General features: G+C 41.5%; 1 protein-coding gene across 1 annotated transcript in view; it reads right to left on the bottom strand.

The window, feature by feature from the left end:
* Positions 1-26,002, bottom strand: part of atp6v1c1a (ATPase H+ transporting V1 subunit C1a) — a 70,772-nt gene extending 44,770 nt beyond the window's left edge. The window contains exons 1-4 of the mRNA XM_078216745.1: positions 25,522-26,002; positions 13,024-13,191; positions 8,086-8,153; positions 1,298-1,383 (exon numbers count right to left, since the gene is read on the bottom strand). Coding sequence (XP_078072871.1) covers positions 1,298-1,383; positions 8,086-8,153; positions 13,024-13,155 — 286 coding nt within the window. The 5' untranslated portion in view covers positions 13,156-13,191; positions 25,522-26,002. The remainder of the gene's footprint in view (positions 1-1,297; positions 1,384-8,085; positions 8,154-13,023; positions 13,192-25,521) is intronic.
* Positions 26,003-27,076: the final 1,074 nt, after the last annotated feature.

Raw genomic sequence — 27,076 nt, 5'->3', positions numbered from 1 at the left:
TGATCCAAAGTTGCCCCCGCCTCTTATCATTTTACTATTTTTATGCCTACACAAGACTTTTGGGTTCCTTTTATGTTAGTTGCCAAGACTCTTCTCATACTCTCTTTGTTTCTCTTATTTTCTCTTTCGCTCCCCCTCTAAACTTTCTATGCTTAGTCCAGTTCTCACGATTATCAATCTGACATTTGTTGTATGTCACCTTTTCCTGCTTACTTCTCTTGTCTCTCGTGTCTATCTTGATTCAGGTACTGCACCTTTAAATTCAAAAGGTGCAAAAAAAATAAATCAGGAAATAAAAGTTACAATAGTTTATAATTTGTTGCCGGGAAATTATCAGAATCTGTTACTAAGGATAGAGCGACTGAATACTTAAGACAAATTGAGTTGATTGGAGATTGCCAACAGAGGTATGTCACATCTAACAAATATAATTGAATTTTTGTCTGAGTAAAGAGAGGCAACTGTCTATTGATGCAGTCCTGGATTCCAGAAGGCATTCAATAAAGTTCCAAGAGAGTTACCTAAAGGTAAAGCTCATGGAATTCAAGGCAAATCTAGTCAAATCTAGGTACTGAACACAAAGTATATATTAACTCTAGAAGGGGTGCATCAGAATGTTAGCTGAGCTCCAAGAATTCAATTATGAGCAGTGATTGCATAAGCAAGGTTTGTATCCCTGGAGGGTTAAGACATTTTATTGAGGCTTTTCAAACCAATTAAAAAGGGTAGATAGAGTTAGACCACTTATGGAATAAGCTAGGAAACATTTCATTCAAAGAATGATAGAAGTGTGAAACGCTATCTCATAAAACAGTAGATGATAGCTCAATCAATAAAAATCTATTGGTCTCAGGTTTAAGACTAATAAGGCAAGAGTATTAAGGAATATAGGGCCAAGGCAGATGGATGGAGCTAAGATTCATTCAGTCGTGATCTTAATTGCGGAGAATAGTCTACTTATATTGCCAATTAATAGCATTACCGGATCTTGTTGATATGATCTGCTCCAAGCTGTTAATGACTACTTTAGGCTACATATGCAGGTTGTTGCCTTTAAGCAACTAAAATTGGTATTTTTGTTCCAGGTTTTTTGAATTTTCTGAAACTTATACCGGAGCATTGATCAAATAATTCCATCACATTGACAAGACAACTGATTCATCAGTCTCAGTTACAGATAGAACATTCATTCATGCATAAAGCACAGAACAGAATTCAGCTCCCATGAATGACACAGAGCACTGCAACAATTACTAAATACAACAACCAGATAAAATTCAGTGAGTTTCCCATTTACCTCCACTGGCCAAAAGGTTCTCTTGCACTTTGTCCCTGCTGTCTTCCAATACATCAGCCATGTACTGGGCCACCTTCTTCACAACACTGAAAAATAAAAGGGTTGCATATTTAACCAATGCATCTAAACACGGCAAAATGCAGCATTTTCCCAGTGCGCCAAATACCATTCCATTTTACGGACAATAATGTTAGCACACTAGACAAGCAACTGAAAAGCTGCGTACAAATGTGACCAAAATTGAATTCAATAAACCTGATCATTTTTAAAATTTAATTTTGGTTGTCTGAAAGCTTTAGGATCTTGGAATCCTACAGTGCAGAAGGGGGCCATTTGGCCCATCGAGTCTGCACCGACCACAATCCCACCCAGCCCCTATCCCCATAACCCCATGCATTTACCCTAGCTGGTCCCACTGACACTAAGGGGCAATTTAGCATGGCCAATCCACCGAAGCCACATACCTTTAGACTGTGGGAGGAAACCAGAGCACCCGGAGGAAACCCATGGGGAGAATGCGCAAACTCCACACAGACAGTGACGAAGCCAGGAATCGAACCTGGATCCCTGGCGCTGTGAGGCAGCAGTGCTAACCACTGTGCCACCCATTTGCAAAACAACCAGTTCATTAATGTCTTTAGAGACAAATGGTCAAACCCGTATGTGATTCTAGTCCACACAACTTAATTGGCTCTTAATGCCCTCTCAATTGGCTTAGAAAATCAGTTTGACAATTGGACTAACTATTCTATAGTAAGACTTACTACCTTTCCTAATAGGCAGAAATGTGGCCTTGCCAATGTCACCCACACACCAAAGGAAAAAAATACACTTGGCTTGCAGATTTGCGACAGGTAATGTGAAATTAAATGCACTTTTTTGCATTGTAGACTGAAATTGTCCAGTCGCAACATGAGGGAATGCAATTTAATCAGCTTGAGTGGGTTTGAGTCTGAAACCAAGAGTCAAAGAACAGCACACAAACCAAATTTTCAAAATGGCAAGCCGACATGCATGCATCAAAAAGGATTTATACTCAACCCAATTACACAAAACAATTCGAGAATGCCTGAAATTTAACACAAATTAATTCTAATCATAGGTCAGCATACAGCTCAAGTTAAAAACATCTTCATCTGTAAGAGCATTTTACATTCTGAATTTTCATTCATCCCAATTTATTCAGAACACTTTAAACTTGCCACATTTTAAGTTGAGATGTGTCTTTCTCAATAGCCAAAATATACTTAATGTCAAAGTTGGAATATCATGGCATGTGATTGATGTACTTTAATCGCAGAATAAAAATTAAATCACCCCTCCATCAGATTCCACAGGTTTCTCTTTAAAAAAATATTTGGCTTCACACTTAAATGTTAATATTCAACAAACTTACTGTAACCTTTTCTTCAGAGCAGTGTCATTCAACTATTTTGATTAGCAAACTTATTAAACTTTGCAAATCTACATCATTTCAGTAACAAACCAGCCTCCCATCCATTGACTCTGTCTACACTTCCGCCTGCCTCAGCAAAGCAGCCATCATAATTAAGGACCCCGCACACCCCAGACATTCTCTCTTCCATCTTCTTCGGTCAGGAAAAAGATGCAAAAGTCTGAGGTCACGTACCAACTCAAGAACAGCTTCTTCTGTGCTGCCATCAGACTTTTGAATTAACCCACTTTGCATTAAGTTGATCTTTCTCTACACCCTGGCTATGACTGTAACACTACATTCTGCACTCTCTCCTTTCCTTCTCTATGAACGGTATGCTTTGTCTGTATAGTGCACAAGAAATAATACTTTTCACTGTATACTAATACATGTATACATGTATTGAATGGCATCAAGATAGATACGTCGCCGGGTCCGGATGAGATGTACCCCAGGTTACTGTGGGAGGCAAGGAAAGAGATTGCAGAGCCTCTGGCGATGATCTTTGCGTCGTCGATGGAGATGGGAGAGGTGCCGGAGGATTGGAGGATTGCAGATGTGGTTCCTATTTTCAAGAAGGGGAATAGGGATAGCCCACGTAATTACTGACCGGTGAGTCTAACCTCAGTGGTTGGTAAACTGATGGAGAAGATCCTGAGGGACAAGATTTATGAGCATTGAGAGGGGTTTAGTATGCTCAAGAATACTCAACATAGCTTTGTCAAAGTCAGATTGTGCCTTACGAGCCTGGTGGAGTTCTTTGAAAATGTGACAAAACACATTGACGAAGGGAAAGCGGTAGATGTGGTTTATATGGATTTTAGCAAGGCGTTCGATAAGGTCCCCCATGCAAGGCTTCCAGAAAAACTGAGAGGGCATGGGATCCAAGGGGCTGCTGCCCTGTGGATCCAGAACTGGCTTGCCCAAAGGAGGCAGAGAGTGGGTATAGATGGGTCTTTTTCTAAATGGAGGTCAGTCACCAGTGGTGTGCCCCAGGGATCTGTTCTGGGACCCTTGCTGCTTGTCATTTTCATAAATGACCTGGATGAGGAAGCGGAGGGATGGGTTGGTAAGTTTGCCGATGACACCAAGGTTGGTGGAGTTGTGGATAGTCTGGAGGGATGTCAGAAGTTACAGAGGGACATAGATAGGATGCAAGACTGGGCGGACAAGTGGCAGATGGACTTCAACCCAGATAAATGCGTAGTGGTCCATTTTGGCAGGTCAAATGGGATGAAGGAGTACAACATAAAGGGAAAGACTCTTAGTACGGTAGAGGATCAAAAGGACCTTGGGGTCCGGGTCCATAGGACTCTAAAATCGGCCCCGCAGGTGGAGGTGGTGGTTAAGAAGGCGTATGGTGTGCTGGCCTTTATCAATCGAGGGATTGAGTTGAGGAGTCCAGGGATAATGATGCAGCTATACAAGACCCTCGTCAGACCCCACTTGGAGTACTGTGCTCAGTTCTGGTCGCCTCATTACAGGAAGGATGTGGAAAAGATTGAAACGGTGCAGAGGAGATTTACAAGGATGTTGCCTGGATTGAGTGGCATGCCTTATGAGGCATAGGCTGAGGGAGCTCGGTCGTTTCTCCTTGGAGAGACATAGGATGAGAGGAGACCTAATAGAGGTATATAAGATGTTGAGAGGCATAGATCGGGTGGACTCTCAGAGGCTTTTTCCCAGGGTGGAAGTGGCTGCTACGAGAGGACACAGGTTTAAGGTGCTGGGGGGTAGGTACAGGGGAAATGTTAAGGGGAAGTTTTTCACACAGAGGGTGGTGGGCGAGTGGAATCGGCTGCCGTCAGTGGTGGTGGAGGCAAACTCAATAGGGTCTTTTAAGAGACTCCTGGATGAGTACATGGAGCTTAATAGGATGGAGGGTTATAGGTAGGCCTAAAAGGTAGGGATATGTTCGGCACAACTTGTGGGGCTGAAAGGGCCTGTTTTGTGCTGTAGTTTTTCTATGTTTCTATGTGACAATAAATCAAATCACCAACAAACTAACTACAAATTAGATCAGATAAATAGCAAAGCCATGATGCAGCAAAATATGGTTGTACATTACATACACCACTCAAGATCACTAGTTCCAGTGGAAAATCCTAAATATAAGCCATTTCAAAATTCACAAGCGACTGAATTTCCATATCTGGTCCAAATGGCGTTCTTACATTCGTCTAAAATCACTTGATAGAAAGCAGCATCATCAGATAAACAGGCCTATCATTTCACAACATTAAACATAATCAAATCACCACAATTTCCATTGTTTCAGCAAAAGAAATGTGCAAAGCAAGCTCCCCCAAGCAGCGGTGACAATGACCAGATCGTCTGTTTTTGATATAGTACTATAAGATCTTTCATATCCACCCAAAGGAGCACATGGGGCCTTGGTTCAAAGTTCCACCCAAAAGACGGCACTTCCAACAAGGTAGAACTCCATCAGTAGTGCACTAGTGTGTCAGCCTTGACCTTGGTGCTCATGTCCTGGAATGTGACTTGAACCCACAACCTTCTGGCTCAGATGAGAGTTCTACCAATAACTCAAAACCCAAAGCCTTTCACCACAGAGCTTGTTTGCCTCATCTCTGGTTTGCAGTAGATTAATTCAGATTGATCATAGTTAGTCAACTCCTCCATTATTGCTATTATATGCATTTTACAGTAGCATCGCAGAAGGTGAACTCGATGGATCAAGGTCTTTTATAGTCCAGCTTCTGTATGCTTTCTTCTACTTTGGAAGTACTTTACTGAGCTTTTCCCTTTTCGAAGTTTGATGTGATCATTGTAAATTATCACTTGTCATTTTTTTCCAGTTTGTTTTAATTCATTCACATGCTATTATTTTAATGCTATTATGTCTTTGGCTTCATATTTAGCACATTTGAAACAACATCAGTCAAGCCTAAGATTAGGATTTTCCAATTTTTCCTATTTTTGTTTCTAAACAGTCTACGCTCCTCATTTGCAGATCTGCATTTTTGCATTTTCAGCATTACCCATTCTGGTCTTGTTGCAGTGACAGCTTCTTTATTTCACTATGAGGCAAAAATCATTCCCCGAAAATAAAAAAAGTTTATAGCGTTAATAGATTAGAATAAAAGTTACAGAATTAATTCAACAAGTTTAACCACAAAGTGAGGTCAATAAATTTCAAACTTTGAAATTCCTTGGGTTGATCTGGAATCGTTTTGGATAAGAATCTCAATGCAGTTATCATAGGAAAGTAGCCAGAAATATATTAGATGTTTACATACTCATTTTGGCTCTTGTTGGCCCTGCCAAATGTCAAAGTCTGAAGCACCATATCCACGCTACAATAAACATGCCAAGAGTGAAGTAATTCTCAACAGAGTGGCAGACAAAAGGTATCATATCCTCAGAACCCAATTTGAAATTCCAGCTTCAAAATTACATTGAGAAATTGGTTTGCCCTCACTTGGGGAAAAAAATAATTTCTCTTGACCAAAGAGCAAATTTTTGGACCATATTTCTATTCTTCTATAAAAGAAAAAGACTGGCACTAATGTAGTGTCCTTCATGACATCGAAAAATTTTACAATACTGGCTACATTACAGATGGGCTACTGCATTCCTTACATTAATTAGCTTTAATGTAGGGAATGCAGTAGCCCATTTGTATGCAGAGAGCCCCACAAAACAGCAATTTGATAATGCCTAGGTCATCTGTTTTTAAGGGATGCTGATTGAGAGGTAAATATTGGCCAAGAAATCAGGGATATCTCCCCTGCACTTCTTCAAAATAGCGCGTGTATTTTTTATGTTCACCCGAGTGTAGGTAGAGGATTGGTTTAATGTCTTGTCCAAAAGACAATATCCTCAACAGCATGGTGCAAGAACGTCAGACTCGATTTTTGTGCTCATATCTCTAAATTGGGACTTGAATCCACAGCCTCCTAACACATGCACCAACTGAGTCATGGCCAACATTGTCAATATATTTCTGAGAGCAGTAGATAGCTGCTCGAGTAATAAAGGATTCTAGATAACAAACTTAAAATTAGAAACCGGAAATGCAGGACATTGTTTAAAATTACAGTATTTTGCTTGTTATCCTGTGCTACAATGTTTTTACATTATCTTAATATGAACGCAAACATATGAAATAAAAGTAGGCCATTCGACCCTTTGAACCTGCTCCACCAGCAGCTTCAATCAGATCATGGCTGATTTGTGTTCTGTGTTCCACATTCCCATCCATCTCTGATAACTATTGATTTCCTTGCCTAGCAAGTATCTATCTACCTCTGTCTTAAAGTTTTTAATGACACTGTTTCCATCGCCTTCTGAGCCTCAGAGTTCCAAAGTCACACGACCTCCTCCCGAGAGCAAACATTTCTCCTCATTTCTGTCCTAAAAGGGTAACCCCTAATTTTAAAACAGTGCCCCCTAGTTTTGGACTCGCCCACAAGGAGAAACATCCTTTCCATGTCCACTTTGTCAAGACCATTCAGGATACTTCATTCTTCTAAATGCCAATTGTCGGTACCATTAAACTCACAATATCCCTCAAAGAAAAATCCACTGAACATTTCATGGGCATAAAATTTCTCCAAGCACTGCAACTGCGTTGGAAAAGGGACCTTCCAACACATTTTTCTGACTGAACTGCATTTTGTTTCATAATCAAAAATATGTTAAACTCTGCAACTATATCTATTGACTTATCTTTTACCTTTAAGTAAAATGTACTTTAATATAAAACGAAAGATATACCAAATAGCTTTTTTAAAATAAAACTCATTAGATAAATATAATCTCCATGAGTATTGGAAAGTTCCCTCATGGGGTGTCACAGTTCTATGCTGTATTATGACAAACTCGATGCATGGTTCTTTGGCTTCCAACCCAAACTGTCACTTAAAGATAACGCTTCTAAGGTAGCTTATTTATATAAACCATATGCAAACTAAATGCTTCTAAAGAATGACTAACCAGATTAACCCACACAACTAATATGGTGGAATTAATTCTTCAAAGGGAGAGCACTAATTATTTGTTACAGATACTGTGAAAGTCATATAGCTCTGCAACCCCCCACAAGCACCCCTTTAAAGTAAAGTTTATTTATTAGTCACACGTAGGCTTACATTAACACTGCAATATAGTTACTGTGAAAATCCCCTAGTCACCACACTCTGGCGCCTGTTCAGGTACACTGAGGGAGAACTTAACATGGCCAATTCACCTAACCTGCACATCATTGGACTGTGGGAGGAAACCGGAGCAAACAGCATGCAATACTTAATTCTTGTGTTCACCTTTTACAGAATGCTTCAGAAATAGAAATTTGATTTCAGAAACTGTTGAAGGTATTCAACAAACTTACCCCTCCACAAATGAGTCCAACTTGGCCAGCTCATCAGATAATCCCACCAAGACATCTAAAGTCCCAACCTAAGGGAACAAAATCCAATATTAAATGCAATACAAATATAAGTGAAAGTATTTTCATCCATGAAAGACTAGAAAGCACTGACCTTTTCCAAGAAATAATCCTGGTTTTAAATGATTTCCTATATTTCCCCCACAAAAAAGGAAAACGTTTCAACTGTCGCAATATTTAACAGTTTAGATATGTGACAGAACCCCAACCATTGTAAGCGACTCAAAAAGGAAATGATATGTTTCCTCCAAGATGTGCATGTGGGTTCCTGCACAACAATCTGGAATGCACAGAGCGTTGAAATAAAACAAGCCACTCAGAACTTTCGTCAGCTCATCAGAAATTCCTAGCATATTTGCTAATTGTGACATTCAAATGTAAACTATGAGAGAAAGTTGCACTGAGCAGTTTGCATCCTGACCAGAAGGAAGAAAATGTAGAGGAAAAAAACTATTCTCCACATCAATTTTACATTATAAAATGCAGGTTGTAGAAATTACTACTCAAAGCTTGGTTTCTAAGTAAACAAACCAATGGGGGTATTCCATCGTGCATGGAGCATTTCACTATTGCACTTAATCACAATGCACCCAAATTGCAACTTACTCCCTCAACACTCCTTCCTAATTTCCAAACGTGCTTAAAATGTTCCTTTGAGCTGTTTAAACAATGACAGGTGCACAGAAGTGGGTCAAGTGAGCAAACTCATCATGTCAAATACACCACAATGACAAAGCAACACCTTCTCAACAAAAATGATCTAAATTTCCATCTTAAGTCGGTCAACATAATAAAAATGAGTAGATTACCGGCACTAAGGGAGTTCATTTTACCACGACAACATAAATTTTCAACTGCACTTTCAAAAATCCACATGGTAGAAGCATTTTATTAAATCTATTTACTTAGCGTTTAGAATGTTGAGTTTGGATCCTCTTTTGGTCACCTTACTGGCTGAATGAGTCCAGGGCTTCTGCAACCCAACTGTAATTCTAATGGAGTTACATGACCCACACATTTATGCTCTATTAATCCAAATGGTACATGGCAACTGTGTGACTGGCAATGCACTGAAACTGTTGAGTTTTGTTCCTTCCAGCAATAGTTTTTGCCTCCTCCAGGTCACACATCTATCTTCATCATCAGTTTAAACTACAAAGACTTCTTTACAGATTTAAGGCCAAAGGTTCCCTCCATTGTATTTTTCTTCTTGAAAACCTGGAACACAACCTTCAGCTCCAATCATCCAATGCAAGCTACAAAGGAATGGGAATTACATCTGCTTTTGTTCTCCACTGTGCTCCTGGCCACCCAGTTATCTCCACCCCATTTCAGCCTCCTGATGATCGCACTTGGCAGCCACTTCAAGCTTCATACTCCTCTGCTCAGAAAGGTCAGCCTCAAATACTCCGTCTGTTCTCTACCATCCCCAGTCCTTGCAAGTATGACAGATTTCATTCATTCGTTCAAAACATTTCACATGTTTCATTCCCAGATGTTACCATACCTATAACCTCGTCAGAAAGACTCAAGCAAGAATATCAAAATACATAAGCAGAAAGTCTTGAAGTGTCATAACTGTTAGAAAGGTCCAGTTACACCTCCAATTGCACCATACTAGTCCAAGTCTCTGGAGTCTGCAAATATCAACTCAGTGCCTGTAAATTAGTACTACTCCAAGTTACCACATGCAGCCCAAGACTTCATAGATTTCTACATATTTTTGCCCCATACTCACTGTCAAAAGCACAGTGGAGGTTACAATTTTGTGCCTTGCTCCTCAACCTCACTGGAGATAAAGATTAGAGCACAGTTTAGTTAAGACATCCAAGGTTCCTGGGACTCACTTTTATCAACTGACTGACCTTCGGGATCCACACCATGTTTACCTTCCTTTAATGTGACAGGTGAGCCTGCTTGGTCCTCATGATCTCACTCCAATCAGGTTAACAGGATGAGGGGGCAACACGGTTATCAGGTGTAGAATTCAGCCAGCTCCCTTGTACAGTCTTCACCTTTGTGAGAATGGAAAATCCCACCTCACACTTGTAGGTAGGTCATCATGAAAGGCAACAACAAAATGCTTGTTTCACTCAGCACTGGATATTTCTGGGAGATGCTAATCCAAAGTGATGACAACCTCATCGACTCGTGGCATGCTGTTAAACATGCTATCACAAGTCAGGTGCAGCAGCTCAGTCTCATTTAGAGTTAGCTGAAGTTAACCAAGTCTGGGCTGTCAAACTCAAAGGGATTTTTCACCCACCTCTTCTCTATCAGAACCTGAAACTTCGCCACTGGAACAAAACCCGTGATCCAACGCAACTAGATGCAACTGAGCAGTTTGTCAGTCTATTGACAGTTCCCTAACTGCTTTCTTCGATGTGTGGTAACAGTGTGGGGAACATGTGGTAGTTTGGCTTTTTACTTGCACTTGCCAAACTTTGAATTACTTTTGGAAAGCATCTATTTGTTCCCAGTGCCAAAAACAATCATACTTTGCTTACAATTTTAGGTTCAGTTTGCTCAAAATTGAAAAGACTTCTGCAATGTAAGACAGAGTTAGCATCCAACTTTCATCACCAAACGAATCAACCAAAGGGAACGATTTTTCAACGAGGAAAGTACTTAGTTCGTAAATTCTGCCGAACATCCAATCCCTTGACAGCCAATGTATGTGTGTGTGGAGCAAATGAGAGTGCTCAGTCCCCATTTCAGAACAGAGACTCAAAAAGCCTGGCATTGAATGGGCTGCATTTAATGAAATTCACGACTTTCACAGTTCCTTTCAACACTGTTTCAATATTGGTTGGAATGCATTTTGATGCCAATGCCTCCTGGCGAATGAAGCAAAGATCCAGACAATGTCATGACCAGCTGCTTCCTTAATCCTTATTATAACTTCACCATTTTCCAAGTCATGTTGACTTCTGTCGCTTGTGATTCCTCTGCAAATAACCCAGTCAAGCCCGTAATTTCCAACAACGTTAACTATTCAATGCTTCAAAGATCTGTGCGCCAATCGTGTTAGTTGGTAATGTCAAACAGCACAGCATATCCTCAAAACAATTCATTGTGCCAAACCTATTTAATGTAAACTAGCAAGGTTGCACAATCTAATGTCTGTACTTACATCCAGCTGTGTTGAGAAACTCCTGTGCTGACTTTAAATGAGAAATAAGCTGTATTTCTAAATTCTCAGCAATATCAGTAGCACAGCGAGCCACTGTGTTGTCACTAAATGGGATATATTCCAATTTTTCAGCTGACCTCTCATCTAGAACCGTGCGAGCCATATCTAATGCTGCAGGGAGAATTCATCGCTCTGCAACAGGATGGGGCATTTTCTCTCTAGCTACACGGTAAGCTACCATGTAAAAGGCTCATTATGCTTTGTCATTCAACATTGAATTTCTAAGAATTTGAGCTGATGATTTCAGTTTTCGCTGCATACTTTGAAAAAATTCCAAGAGTTCTCGAAATTGCCATGCTTAGTCTTCAGATGTCTTTGCCGTTCTGAGGGTTTCAAACTCTCATTCACCAGTATTTCCCTACATATAACATGCATGGACTTTGTATCTTGGCACAATTAACAAACCCATACCTCAAGAAATCTTCTTTATACTGCTTTGTTCCTGATTTGTTTCTTCTTTGCCGGCTGTTCACCAGAGGCCCCGGCGCTCTGTACAGAGCCAACAATCGCACTGTTCTGTCGTATCATGGACTCTCCAGAGGAGCTCTCCAGCAGAATCCAATGTTGAGATCCTGGCCTGTAGGTACACTGCCCATTTGTCTCTGGCTGTCTCTTTCCCGTCACAAAACGACCCAAGTCCACACAGGCTTCTTGTTTAGCTCGCAAGTGAAAGAAGCTTGCTTCCAAGTGAATTTGCAGCAAAAGTACATACAAGATGCTTGGCGCCAAGTGTCCATCCAAGGTGTGCTGACCTGCTCGTTGTTGCCTCTTATAGTTGGAGACTCCTATTATGTTTAACTCAACTTAATGCACAGAAGTTGGATCCTCCAGCCAGAAGATGTTATAAAATATCATTCTTCTGATTCAGATTCGCACCCAATGGTCTCAGTGCTTCACTCTATCCATCCCCTGTATGGCTCTTAAACATAATTTTCAATGGAGTAAAAAATTGAGGCAGTGGTGTTTGGCCGCATTTGGAGTAGTGTGCAGTTCTTGGCAACCAAGTCTGGCCATCTTTGAGGAACACCACCACCCAGCTGCAACCCACCCATGGGTCGTGACCACCACTTAAAAAAGCCTGATCTAGGGAGTCAGATCTATATTCATGTATGCCAGTGCCAAGGAATGGACACAACTATAGATGCTAAAGTCTCTGGTCAGGAGGCATCTTGGGTTTAATGTAAACGCACCACATAAGTTGTTGACAATGCAGTATTGCAGACAAATAGTAGCAGTTAAAATGAAGCCAAAATGATGAACTTCTGCAGTATCAATTAATACTCAAGTTAGTGTTTGAAAATTGCTCGTGCATAAAATAAACATGCTGCATAGTCTTTCCATTCATTCTTTGCAGACAAGAATGTAATAAATGGAGGACAACCATGCAAAATATTAAGCATGTGGACTGATGAGGAAGAAGCTTCACCCATTTCTGTCTTTATATTCACCCTGGTTCACAATAAAACAAATATCTCCTTTATAACAATATGAACATTCAGAAATATTATCTACCCAAAGCAAATAGACCGTAAACACAATGGGGGGGGGGGGTGCTGCTGCTGGTGAATATATTTGGGCTCATTGCCATATGGCTCTAGTTTAGAGAACAGGTTGCAATTTTATATGACATTTGAAGCCATCATCATTTGATAATGCAAAGATGACCCATTTATATCACCCATACTGACCTTCAAATCTGGAATTGCAAACTTGAAGTTGGTAGAGAGATGATTGTTCCTTGTTGTTGTAGCATTTAATTTGTCCCATGTCTGTTGACATGTCTTTTCCCCGGGAGCAGATATTAACCAAAATTCTGTCATCCTCAATAAGTAAATCTCTTGAAGTAAACCGATATACTGAAAGAAGACAATAAAACCCAGTTAGTGTAATAGTACCTCAATGCTTTGCCTGTTTGGATTATCTGTGCAAAGTTAAATATAATTCATAAGACCAGGACAACATTGTACAGATGTATTCACAACTGCAGGAATCAAGATTGAACATCACCAACACTCACCCCCACCCTCCTCAAATTAAGGACCCTAAAGGAAATAAGACTTTCATATTCAAGAAAATTGCGGAATCTGAAACAAAAACAGAAAATGCTGGAAAATCTCAGGAGGTCAGACAGCATCAGTGGAGAGAGAATAGAACCAACTTTGAGAGTCTGGAAGACTCTTCGTCATGCCCTCAGGACATCCAAAGGTTTCCCAACCAATGAATGATCACCTTTGTAACATCGAGAAATGCAGCAGCACACAGCAAGGTCCCACAAATAACCAGATAACCTGTTTTAGTGATATTGGTGGAGATAAATATTGGTCGCTACACTAAAAACTCTCCTTGCTCTTCTTTGAATAGTGCTACAACAACAAAAGGACTGATATATTTGCTGATGACACCAAGATTGGTGGAGTAGTGGATGAGGTGGAGGGCTGTTGTAGGCTGCAAAGAGACATAGAGAGGATGCAAAGCTGGGCTGAAAAATGGCAAATGGAGTTTAACCCTGATAAATGTGAGGTGATTCATTTTGGTAGGACTAATTTAAATGTGGATTACAGGGTCAAAGGTAGGGTGCTGAAGACTGTGGAGGAACAGAGAGATCTTGGGGTCCATATCCACAGATCTCTAAAGGTTGCCACTCAAGTGGATAGAGCTGTGAAGAAGGCCTATAGTGTGTTAGCTTTTATTAACAGGGGGTTGGAGTTTAAGAGCCGTGGGGTTATGCTGCAACTGCACAGGACCTTGGTGAGACCACATTTGGAATATTGTGTGCAGTTCTGGTCACCTCACTATAAGAAGGATGTGGAAGCGCTGGAAAGCGTGCAGAGGAGATTTACCAGGATGCTGCCTGGTTTGGAGGGTAGGTCTTATGAGGAAAGGTTGAGGGAGCGAGGGCTGTTCTCTCTGGAGCGGAGGAGGTTGAGGGGAGACTTAATAGAGGTTTATAAAATGATGAAGGGGATAGATAGAGTGAACGTTCAAAGACTATTTCCTCGGGTGGATGGAGCTATTACAAGGGGGCATAACTATAGGGTTCATGGTGGGAGATATCGGAAGGATATCAGAGGTAGGTTCTTTACGCAGAGAGTGGTTGGGGTGTGGAATGGACTGCCTGCAGTGATAGTGGAGTCAGACACTTTAGGAACATTTAAGCGGTTATTGGATAGGCACATGGAGCACACCAGGATGATAGGGAGTGGGATAGCTTGATCTTGGTTTCAGATAAAGCTCGGCACAACATCGTGGGCTGAAGGGCCTGTTCTGTTCTGTACTGTTCTATATTGCTGTTTAATATCTCACCTAAAAGAGAACTCTACACTTGCTGAACTATTCAATTAAATAACTCCTTACAAGTTGCAAACCAAAAAGAGTCTGGCTCAGGACCTCATTGGTTTTAAGAACTGCTTGCTTACAAGGACTTTAGAAGAACATAACTAGGCAATTCCTCCCCTTGAGCCTGCTCCGCCATTCAATACCATCATGGCTGATCGCGTTTTGGCCTCAACTCCACTTTTCTGCCCGTTCTCCATAACCCTTCAACCCATTACAAATTAAAAATCTATCTCCTCCTCAAATTTACTCAATGCCCCAGCTTCCACCAAATAGCTCACAGGGAATAGGAGTTGCTGTACTGTAGTGTTTTAACCGTGAAAGTCCTGTTTGGCACCATCTCTCTAATATTATCTAATTTCATGTATCAAATACTTGTTACATTTCAACTACCACACCAAATTGTGCCTTGCACTGAGTAGCTTGCTTGAAATTTAATTTTAAAAGTGACTGTGTAGTTCTGCATTCAAGTGTCAGCCCAAGATTATGTCAATCTACGTGCTTTGAATTTGATCTAATCAAAAGATCAGCATGCTGCAGAGCCATAGCAACACCTGATGAAGGTCCAAACATTCTATTCAACAGCTACAATAACTCGCAAAACAACTATCATGGAACACTACTCTTTAACTATAGAAGTCGTTTATATAAATATAATTAAACTTCCCATTTAACCAAGCCCATCAGATGCTGAACCATGATGCAATGAAGAAACAGAAGTTAGTCCAGATGAAGACAGGTACAAGCAGTGAAGGCTGAGGCTTTCATTTGTGACCAAAACTTTACCATGTTTGAAAAAAGTCACAGTGCGTGTGTTTTGAGAATAGTATTTAACAGTCCCATTCAAACAAACTACAAATTTACTGCTAATGCCAAGAACTTACTTTTATACTAAAATGATATCAAAATTTGAAAGACACAAAACCCTTCCACACCAATTAGAAAACAGGTTTTTCCAACAATCGTTTCATGGTCATCAGTAGATTCTTAATTCCAGATTTCTTTTAATTGAATTCAAATTCTACCATCAGCCGTGGCGGGATTCGAACCCAGGTCCCCAGAACATCAACTGAGTTTCTGGATTAGTAGTCTAACGACAATACCACTAGGCCATCGTCTCCCCCTTTAGTGAGCAAAAAACTGCTTCAAAAGATCCAGTGAAAGAACTGATTTTTACATGGTGATTTCTAAACATTTGTATTGCACTTTAATTACACAATTTGATCTTCTGTGATTTACATTCAAAATGCCATTTTTGTTCAAAATTATATTTCTACTTTATCAGGGCATTTTAAAGAAAATCAGTTATTATAGGGAAAGATAGATGGTCACAGACAGGTGTCATAATCTACATTAAACTACACACCAGTCCCTGGTTGTTTCAGTTGGTCTCACAAGAGATTCAGTGCTTGTAAAGTTGAACAGCAGTGTTCATTGCTGACACAAAACGATAAACATATCTCCAAGGTACAGCCCTGTCGTGCTTGCTATCTTCATGCCAACTTCTCAGACTCTCTACACAAGTGTCCCGTCGTGTTTCTACATCGTACTGTGGGCGGTACTGTTTTCAAATATCCATTAACCCTTGTTATGCCAAATATCTTTATATTACACCTCCCAACATATTTACAGTACAATCTTCCATGTGCTACTCTTGCTACCAGGCTTCCCCCACTCCTAGGTCTCTGACATAAATTAAGATGGTCTAGAAACTTAATTTTCCCAGATCTTATTTTGGTCACACTTGGAAGAGTTCAATTGCTTTGGGTATAAATCGTTGGCTCGGAGTTGAAATCGTAATATTTGGTGTTTCCGGTACCTATACCTCCATCCGGTTCACTTTTTGCATTCCTTTGTGACAAATTTCCCTTTATCAAACACTGGTCTTCTGGGGTTGAATAACATTTGCTTATCCCATTTCTTCAAAGGGGAAATGTTCACTGGTGTTCATTCATTCTGCTGTTCAAGGCAATCTTCATCTCTTCATGCTGTTATCTACTCCTTTTGCAATTGACCTCAAAAGACAATTAGCTGTTCTTTTAACTGTTTATTTTCTTGTCCACCTCTTGCCATCTCACTGATTCAGTGCATTGCTTTGTCACTACTAATAATTCCAACGCAGCTTTTTATGAAGTAGTATTCAACATTGTTTTATTTTATGCTTTTCCAAAGCCACGTTTAGAGTCTTCAAAGAGTCTTCCAAGGCAGAAATTTCTTTGAATACATTTTCTGCCTACTGTTTTGTCTGACTGTACTTCTGGTTGAATTCTTCCAATCCCCTCTTCAATTTGCCCTCAGTGGAATTCAGGATTTTTATTTCTTTCTTGTGCTCTTCTCAAGATACATACTGAGTCTGCACATGATTCAGATTTACAATTAAACTTTTGTTTCTTTCAAAATTTCCTTGCGCCTTTGTGACAGCTCAAAGTTTGTTCACAGCTTCAACAGTTTGGTTAATTGAAGATGTCAGTTAATCAGGTACATACTCTGCCTGAATCTGGTGCTTCAAGTCCTCCAATTCAGAGTTAATGCAAACACTTCCCTGTGGCATCGTTTCATTTTTTTTTCCGGTTTTATTGCTTTTGGGTTAGATCAGATAACTTCCCTTCATTCACAGCCATCTGCTCACTCTGCACTGCGGCCCACTCTTGCAGTTTAGGTAGTATCAGCATTTTCAAAAAGTTATATTCTAAAGCCTTCTGGCTGCTTCATAGGTTCTTGACATGTCCCAAAGATCAACTATGTAAATCAAACTGTTTTATTTGCTCATTTTAAAATGAACTTCACTGAATCAAAAAATGGCTGTTGCATGTCACATGATTCACTGGATTGGCCACAGTTCCTGGAAATTTTCAACAGCAGTACGAGGACACAAGAGTTCCACCCTCGCCCTTGTGGAATCTCACACCTCATTATAAGAACACATTATAATCCACAAAACCTCCCCACCTGGTCAAAGCAAAAGCTATTGAAACTCATTATACCTTAACAGGTACTAAACATCACCTTCTATCTTCTAGGGCAAACAATGGATTTTGGCCAGGAGCACAGAAACTGCTCATTAAGCTGCAATTAACTCATTAATGGGCACATTACATTAACCAAGCTTCAAGTTGTCGGATAGCTTTTACATTACATGTCCAGCCTCACAAGAAGGTCTGTTGATTTAATTCCAACCTGCAAACATCAAAAAACAGAACTCTAGGCTGACAAAGCCTGGGCCTCTTCAAAGCTTGTTGATGTGTAAGCCACTGGTCATTGCCTGCCTAGCGGACCAAGTCGCTGAATATCAACTTCATCTCACTATGCCACCATTACCTTTAAAGTAATTTTGCACCACTTTCTTCAGCTGGCAACCTGCCTGAACTGGAACTTCTCCATCAGGGAAGCCCCTCCAGATTTGGACTTTCTAGGCTCTGGAAACATGAACTGATATCTATTTCTACAGCTCTTTTTATTGTTATGTTATTCATAGTTGTAAATCTCCCATTCCCCTGGGGAGAAAGAGTGACAATGGTCGAGTTTATGTGTGTTTGTGCATGTGTTGTAGTTGTGGGGTTAGAATGTGTGAATAAACGAAACTTGTGATTTGATCCTAAAACAACTTGCTCCAAGTTACTTTAAAAATTAAATAAAAACGGTTTTTTGGAATAGGCAGCCTATTTTTAAAACACAAAATTATGCAGATGGAAGGAGAATAAGGAGTTCAGTTTTGCCTCTCTCTTCTGTCAGTAACACTCTTCTTTCCGCTGCATTAAACTCTGCAGCTCATGCACTTCATTGCATTGGCATGGTCTCCTGTGATTTGCTTGGGTACTGCCCTTTGCCCTCTGTTGCTTTATTTAGGGTATTCTATCCCTGTTTTTAATCTTTGCACTCCCATCATTTGAAAGTTGAAATACTTCAGAGACTTTAATGCCTCAAACTGAGGATTCATCAATGCCTTGCATGAGGATTATTTAATTGGAAACTTCACCAAGTATAAAAACATGCTAACTTGGCCTTCCTCTATTTCCTACTTAATCTTGATGTATTCTCCACGATGCCAATGTTGCATGTAGTTTAGCCCATGCATCATCCTGAACAGACCTGGTGGCGTTGATCTATTATCAATGGTTGCTTTTCAGCTCAGGGGAGTACAAGTGTTATTGACTGTTTCACTTCTGAAGATGGTCCTGCAGTAACTGTATTTTTTCATCAGGTTTTGGTGGTCTCCTATTGTATTCACGGACTCGACCTCAAAGAGATCAAGTTATCCCTCATTAAACCACCCTTGCACTACACAGATGGCTCAGCTGGCAAAGTCAGCATGTAACAAAAGCAATACAGGACAAGAGATTTGGAGTCAATTGTAAATTAGTGCAAGTTAGTTGTTATCAATTAGACTGGCAACGTAAATCTTCAAATTGGCCTTAATGTTCAGGCAAGAGAGGGAGGAATCAACCAAGATTTCCAAATCTGCTATGAAGTGTACATGTGTTGCTGTTGGGTGAAGGTAAGACTCAGCTGTTGTCTGAACAATTACCATCCAGATTTAAATGGCAAACAGGAAAGATAATGTTGGGTTGCCAGCATGTTTGGAATCATGATGCAATGAGAATCAATTCCTTCAAATTGACTGCATAGAAAATAGGAGTGTAAAAGGAAAGCATGATAACTACACACTACTTCCAACTGTGACTAGGTCACCCTGAGATGACAGCTGATTAGTCCTTGGCAATTATATGTACTCTCTCCCTCCTGAAGGGAGAAGAATATCCACTTCTTTTCCACATGTTGATAAATTTTGGATAGAGAACCTGTGTGCACAATTCCAGGAATGAGTCACAGTAAAATATTCTTTCGAAAGAAAATCAGTCAAGGGCAGCTTCAAATGATTGACAAACCACGTGCTTGTTACAGCAAGACCAAATTCTCAATCTCCATATTTTCACTTCTTTAAAAATATCCAAGACTTCCAGCAACTTCCTGATTGTCAGTTCACCAAAGTCCTGCGCTGATTTTATTTCTTTTCCCCCTCTTGCTCACAGGGGAAGTGAACAAATTGAACAAAGTGAACTAAGGGCAGCACAGTGGTTAGCACTGCTGCCTCACAGTGCCAGTGACCCGGGTTCAATTCCTGGCTTGGCTCACTGTGTGGAGTTCGCACATTCTCCGTGCCTGCGTGGGTTTCCTCCGGGTGCTCCAGTTTCCTCCCACAGTCCGAAAGACGTGCTAGTTAGGTGCATTGACCCAAACAGGCACCGGAGTGTGGCAACTAGGGGAATTTCACAGTAACTTCATTGCAGTGTTAATGTAAGCCTACTTGTGACTAATAAAATAAACTTTAACACTAACTTTAAAAGTGTGTATAAATTTATCTTCTCCTCACTGGCACGTTCCACTCTAGTCTCTTTAATCTGAAATTGTTCCATTTGAATTAACTCCTTGCAAATACAAAATTTTTTTAAATCTCAACTAAAAAGATAAAACATTTAACTTCTAATCCCCATCTCTAGTGCACGCTGATCGATGAAATTTATCACTTAATTTGAATTCAACTTGATCCTAAGGTACCGCAGCAGATAAATTTCTTAGTCTTTTCAACCAAGTCTTGTTGGAAAGAGCAAATTAATTCACTGAAGCATTTTTATATCATGGATCAGTGCCTCAAGAACCATTGTGCAATCAAGCCGAGGTTTAGGAATAATGTTGACAAGTACACACATGGTCTATCCTATTATAAGCCCAAAGACATCTTTAATGCTGATAAAATTGACCTTAATAAGCTGCACCCAAGCTGAATGTTGATTTTATTTCAAGTCCACAGGAACAGGAGGGGGAAGACAACTAAGCAGAAAATTTCCACTGTGGATTACACCAGCAAGCTTGTTGAGAAAACACAGCTGCTGACTCGTAAATCTCAATGTTTTCCAGGTGTTGTAACTCTGCCTATAACCTACAAAAATGAAAAGGCGATAGGTTATTTCTTAAGCGACATTAATTATTTTGCCATTCATCTTAGTTCTTGACCATTCCACCAATGACAACTGTTTCCCTCACCAACTCTGTCTATTCCCCTCATGACTGTGCACCTCTACAAATCTTCTCCATTGACAACTCCAGCCTTTCTCATCTATTCACATAACTGAAGTCCCTCATCCCTGGAACCATTCACTAAATCTTTCCTGTGTCCTCTCTAAAGTCTTCACATGCTATGGTACCTAGAATTTACAGAATTAGGGCAATTAAGGACAAACTAGTGTTCCATAAAAGGCTCACCAACACATCGTTGCTTTTGTCCTCTATGCTTTCATTTATAAAACTCAGATCACAAATGCTTTATTAACCATTTTCTCAACCTGTCTCACCACATTCAATAATTTGTACACGCACAGCCACAAGTCTCTATTCCTGCGTCGCTTTAGAGCTGTATCCTTTATTCTTTACATTACTTCTCCTTGTTTTTCCTATCAAAATGTATCATTTGTCTGCAGTAAATTTCATATGCCGCTTGTCCACACGTTTCACCAACCTGCTTGTCCTTCACGTCTTCATATCCTCTTCACATTTCACAATACTTCCAAACTTTGTGTCATCCACAAACTTTGAAATGATGTCCTGCACGTTCTCAAGTCTGAGTCATTAATACAGATTACGAAAATCAGGGTTGCTGATACCAATCTCTGGGAAATCCCGCTGTTGAACCTTTTCCATGCCTGCCTATAGTCTGAGAAACAACCATTCACTAGTTGTGTTTGCTGCCACTCAGCCAACCTCATATCCATGCTGTCACGTTTCCTTTTATTCCATGAGCTACAATTTTGTTGGCAAATTTGCTGCCTGCGTTTATCAACTGCCTTTGAGAAGTCCATGCATCAACTGCATTAACTTCATCAAAAAATGTAATCAACTTATTTAAACACGATTTCAACAAATCGGTACTGGTTTTCCTTAATTAATTCATATTTGTCTCAGCGACTGTTACTTTGTCCCGAGACGATCATTTCTAAAAGCTTTCCCATCAAGGTTAATCTGAAACTGATGAGTGTGAATTATTGGGTTTATCCTTGCATCCCTTTTTGAACAAGGGTGGAACATTTTTATGATCTCTCCCTCAATGTCAACAAAATGAAGATTATCATCGACTTCAGGGAGCGTAAAGGAGAACATGCCCCTGTCTACATCAATGGGGACGAAGTAGAAAGGGTAGAGAGTTTCAGGTTTTTAGGTGCCCAGATCACCAACCACCTGTCCTGGTCCCCGCATGCTGACACTATAGTTAAGAAAGCCCACCAATGCCTCTACTTTCTCAGAAGACTAAGGAAATTTGGCATGTCAGCTATGACTCTCACCAACTTTTACAGATGCACCATAAAAAGCATTCTTTCTGGTTGTATCACAGCTTGGTACGACTCCTGCTCTGCCCAAGACCGCAAGGAACTACAAATGGTCGTGAATGTATCCCAATCCATCACGCAAACAAGCCTCCTATCCATTGACTCTGTCTACACTTCGCGCTGCCTTGGCAAAGCAGCCAGCATAATTAAGGACCCTACGCACCCCAGACATTCTCTCTTCCACCGTCTTCCTTAGGGAAAAAGGATACAAAAGTCTGAGGTCACGTACCAACCGACTCAAGAACAGCTTCTTCCCTGCTGCTGTCAAGACTTTTGAATTGACTTACCTTGCATTAAGTTGATCTTTCTCTACACCCTTGCTATGACTGTAACTCTACATTCTGCGCGCTCTCATTTCCTTCTCTATGAATGGTATGTTTTGTCTGTACAGCGCGCAAGAAACAATACTTTTCACTGTGTGTGTTAATACATGTGACAATAATAAATCAATTCAAAGTCTTCTGGCACTACACATGTCCAAAGAGGGTTGGAAGATTGTGGCCAGTGCCTCTTCGATTTCCAACCTTACTTCTCTTCGTATCCACAAATACTGGAAATTTTAACAATCTTTGAACACAGACAGCCTTTTCAATACGTCCTCTTGATCGAATGTCAGTTCATCCAGTTTCACAACTACCTCCTCAATCACTATGAATTCAGCAGCATCCTCTACCTTTGGAGATACATATTAGACTGTAGAATACCCAATGAAGAATTTAAATAAAACATTGCTATGGCCATAGTTAACAACAACGGGCAATTGTGGGCACAATAAGTAAGGACATTAAAGAATATATAGCATAGATTCAAGAATGATGCCAGGGTGGAAACAACAGTTAGCAGAACAGACTCAAGATACTGGGACTTACGAAGGGTCTTATTAGTCTTTCTGCAGTCAGTCCATTTTCTCTGCCTGGGCAGCAATATAGGAGTCAATTTAAAGCTCTCTCTAAGAAACTGAAAATGGTACTGTAGTGAACAGTGAGGAAGGTTTTCAAAGCTTGCAGAGGGATTTGGACCAACTACAAAAATGGGCTGAAAAATGGCAAATGGAATTTAACACAGACAAGTGTGAGATATTGCACTTTGGAAGGACAAACCAAAGTGGAACATACAGGGTAAATGGTAGGACACTGAAGAGTGCAGTTGAACAGAGGGATCTGGGAATACAGGTACAGAATTCCCTAAAAGTGACGTCACAGGTGGATAGGGTCGTAAAGAGTGCCTTTGGTACATTGGCCTTTATAAATCGGAGTATCGAGTATAAAAGTTGGACTGTTATGGTAAGGTTATATAAGGCATTGGTGAAGCCGAATTTGGAGTATTGTGTACAGTTTTGGTCACCTAGTTACAGGAAGGATGTAAATAAGGTTGAAAGAGTGCAGAGAAGGTTTACAAGGATGTTGCCGGGACTTGAGAAGCTGAGTTACAGAGAGAGATTGAATAGGTTGGGATTTTATTCCCTGGAGCATACAAGAATGAGGGGAGATTTGATAGAGGTGTATAAGATTTTGATGGGTATAGGTAGAGTGAATGCAAGCAGGCTTTTTCCACTGAGGCTAGGGGAGAAAAACAGAGGGCATGGGTTAAGGGTAAAAGGAGAAAAGTTTAAAGGTAATATTAAGGGGGGGCTTCTTCACGGAGAAAGTGGTGGGAGTGTGGAATGAGCTGCCGGATAAAGTGGTAAATGCAGGGTCACTTATAACATTTAAGAAAAGCTTGGACAGGTTCATGGGATGAGAGGGATGTGGAGGGATATGGTCCAAGTGCAGGTCAGTGGGACTAGGCAAAAAATGGTTCCGCACAGACAAGAAGGGCCAAAAGACCTGTTTCTGAGCTGTAATTTTCTATGGTTAGGAGATATTCAATTACAAAGCAGCTTGTTACAGGATGTAATAATTGGCCTCAGTGGAGAATAGAAGTGTACTACTTTTTAAATAAATGAGAAAATGGATATACCTTTCAGCCACAGATTGTTACAGGAGTATTGGATATTGTAGAATTACTACATTGATCAGTAGTGATCATCCAAACAATTTTAATAAAGAATGTAGAATTAGATTTAAAATCTGAATGAATCTAATAATTGCCTCATCTCAACACCAACCTTTCTACATACTTCAATAATCCTAAAAGAATAGTCAATGTCAGAATCTAAAATGGGTGGGAAAACAAGCTTTATCTATAACAGTTAGTTACAGAGAAATGTTAAATTGGCCCAAAGGTTTATGCCAAGTGCTAGTTTGATGATTTGATTCACCTCACTGGCATCCTCGGTTTTGGTGGCATGCTTGCTGGACAAAGCAGTGCTTTACAACAAAAGTTCTCTTCTAATTGAAAATAACAGAAAAAGATTTTTTCCTGAGTTAGCCGAGGTAAAGATTTCACAGGTTGTGTGGTGAGTGGGTAGGGGCTTGCCTCTGAGCCGGATGTTCAGGATTCAAGTCCCACTCCAGGATTTGATGGTCAAGGAAGGTACATTCATAACACAGCCAACAGGTTGAGTATCAACCTGCAAAATCCTTCCAACACACCCCAATGGCAGATGATAAATGCAGGAAAAACTCCTGGTCGGCCATGCAGAGTGCCACCCCTCAAGCTATAAGCCTCTGGCAACAGGCTAACAACCTGTCCCAGGAAAAGATTAGCTACAGGAACAGATGAAAGAACTACCTTGTGCACCATTAAGTGGAGAGAGAAAGGATTTCACTTTTACTGTGGATGAGAAAGGATTTCACGATGACAGTTTTGCCACCAAGAAAGCAACACGAATACCAATAACAAACAATAAGATGGCAGTACGTTCACACATACACAAACAGTACAGAATAAGTCCCAAAACAATATATTAACACTTTAACAATGAAAGTTAGATCGAAATTAATCTCGTGGTAAGATTGGCTTTGCATATCGCTTGGTCACATTTCTAAGGAACCAGCACTTCTTAAAAATCAATCATGTGAGCACAGAATCCACATAACAAACAGCTCCCAGTAAATGTGCAGGATTACCACCACACTGCAAGCTCAGAGTGTTGCATGCACACGCGCACTGCGGCTTCTCCAAAGCTCAACAACATGCAGCAAGCTGGATGCATGCATTAAGACACACAGTGCTCCCCGGTAGCAACTGAAATATTTTCCCAGCTTGAGGAGGGTGGACTATCTCAGCGATTGCCCAACTGGCGCTTACACTTCCCCAAACCTCGCACCCTCCACAAGATTTAGGAAGGGGAACGTGTGCAGAGAGCCTGAGCTGGGCTCGCTGCTCCTGAGGCGGGGGGAGGAAGGGGTTTCAATGACAGGTTGCCAAGCGGCTCCTCACTGGGGGAAAAGGATGGGTCAGTATCCAGCGGGCCCCGGGGCCTTGTTCCTCTATCATTTTCCCCATTGAACCGACAACAACCACCCCCTCCGCCCAACCACACAAGGCGGCCGCCACCTTCCAGATACCGGGGACTCCGCACGAACGTACCGATTGAGGGGGGAGACAGGGCTGCTCCGCTGCTGATTGCCGGTGCTCCTGTAACCGCTCCCCGCCGCGCTCCTCCTCACATCGCTCGAGACGCCGAGTACCGGGAGGTCAGTCAGCTGAGTCCCCGCACGCCTGCGCACTCCCGGGGGTCGGTTGGTCAGCTGAGCCCCAGGCGCCTGCGCAGTCGCAGGTCGGTCGGGTCAGCTGGGTCCTTGTGCGCCTGCGCAGTCCTGGGATCGGTCCGGCAGCTCTGTCCCTGCGCGCCTGCGCCGTTCCGGGAATGGTCGGGCTGCTCAGTCCCCTGTGCGCCTGCGCAATTCCGGGAACGGTCAGTCGGCTCAGTCCCCGCGCGCCTGCGCAGTTCCGGGAACGATCGGGCAGCTCAGTCCCCTGTGCGCCTGCGCAATTCCGGGAACTGTCAGATGGCTCAGTCCCCGCGCGCCTGCGCAGTTCCGGGAACGATCGGGCAGCTCAGTCCCCTGTGCGCCTGCGCAGTTCCGGGAACTGTCGGGCAGCTCAGTCCCCTGTGCGCCTGCGCGGTTCCGGGAACTGTCGGGCAGCTCAGTTCTCGCGCGCCTGCGCAATCTTATATTGGCCAGTCAGCATAGCCCCATGCTCCTGCGTACTCCTAGCTTCTCCAACATGGTGGCGTGTTGTCAGGCACATGCGCGATCATGGGTCTTGATGTGGGGTCCTTGGTCTTGTGTGGGGTCGGTCCTTTATTATGCAGGAGGCTTTGTCGAGGCAGCGGGAAGTGTAGACAGAGTCAAGGGATGCAACCAGAAAGAATGCTTTCACCAACATTTTACAGATAGAAAGCATTTACCATAGAAAACATTCTGGTTGTATCACAGCTTGGTATTACCTGCTCTGCGCAAGACACTACAAAAGATCGTGAATGTAGCCCAATCCATCACGCAAACCAGCCTCCCATCCATTGACTCTGTCTACACTTCCTGCTATCTTGGAAAAGGAGCCAGCACAATCAAGGACCCTACATACCCGGACATTCTCTCTTCCACCTTCTTCTGTCGGAAAAAATACAGAAGTCTGAAGACATGTACCTGTTGCGGCGGTAGGCAAACTGTAGTGGATCCAGGCAACCTGGGAGGCCGGAATTGATTCGGCCATGACCAACCTTTTGAAACACTTCATAATGATGGATGTCAGAGCCACAGGACGATAGTCATTAAGGCACACTGCCTGGCTTTTCTTTGGTACTGGGATGATGGTCATCTTGTTGAAGCAGATAGGGACTTCAGATTGGTGTAAAGAGAGGTTGAAGATGTTGGTGAATACCCCCGCCAGCTGGTCCGTGCAGGATCTGAGTGCTCATCTGGGTACCCAATCTGATGTGGAGATGCCGGCATTGGACTGGGGTAAACACAGTAAGAAGTTTAACAACACCAGGTTAAAGTCCAACAGGTTTATTTGGTAGCAAAAGCCACAAGCTTTCGGAGCCTTAAGCTCCTTCAGGTGAGTGGGAATTCTGTTTACTATGTGAACTATGTGAACAGAATTCCCACTCACCTGAAGGAGCTTAAGGCTCCGAAAG

This window comes from Mustelus asterias, chromosome 7 (assembly GCF_964213995.1).
Source record: "Mustelus asterias chromosome 7, sMusAst1.hap1.1, whole genome shotgun sequence".
Taxonomy (NCBI): Eukaryota; Metazoa; Chordata; class Chondrichthyes; order Carcharhiniformes; family Triakidae; genus Mustelus; species Mustelus asterias.
This window is presented reverse-complemented; position numbering and strand designations above follow the sequence as displayed.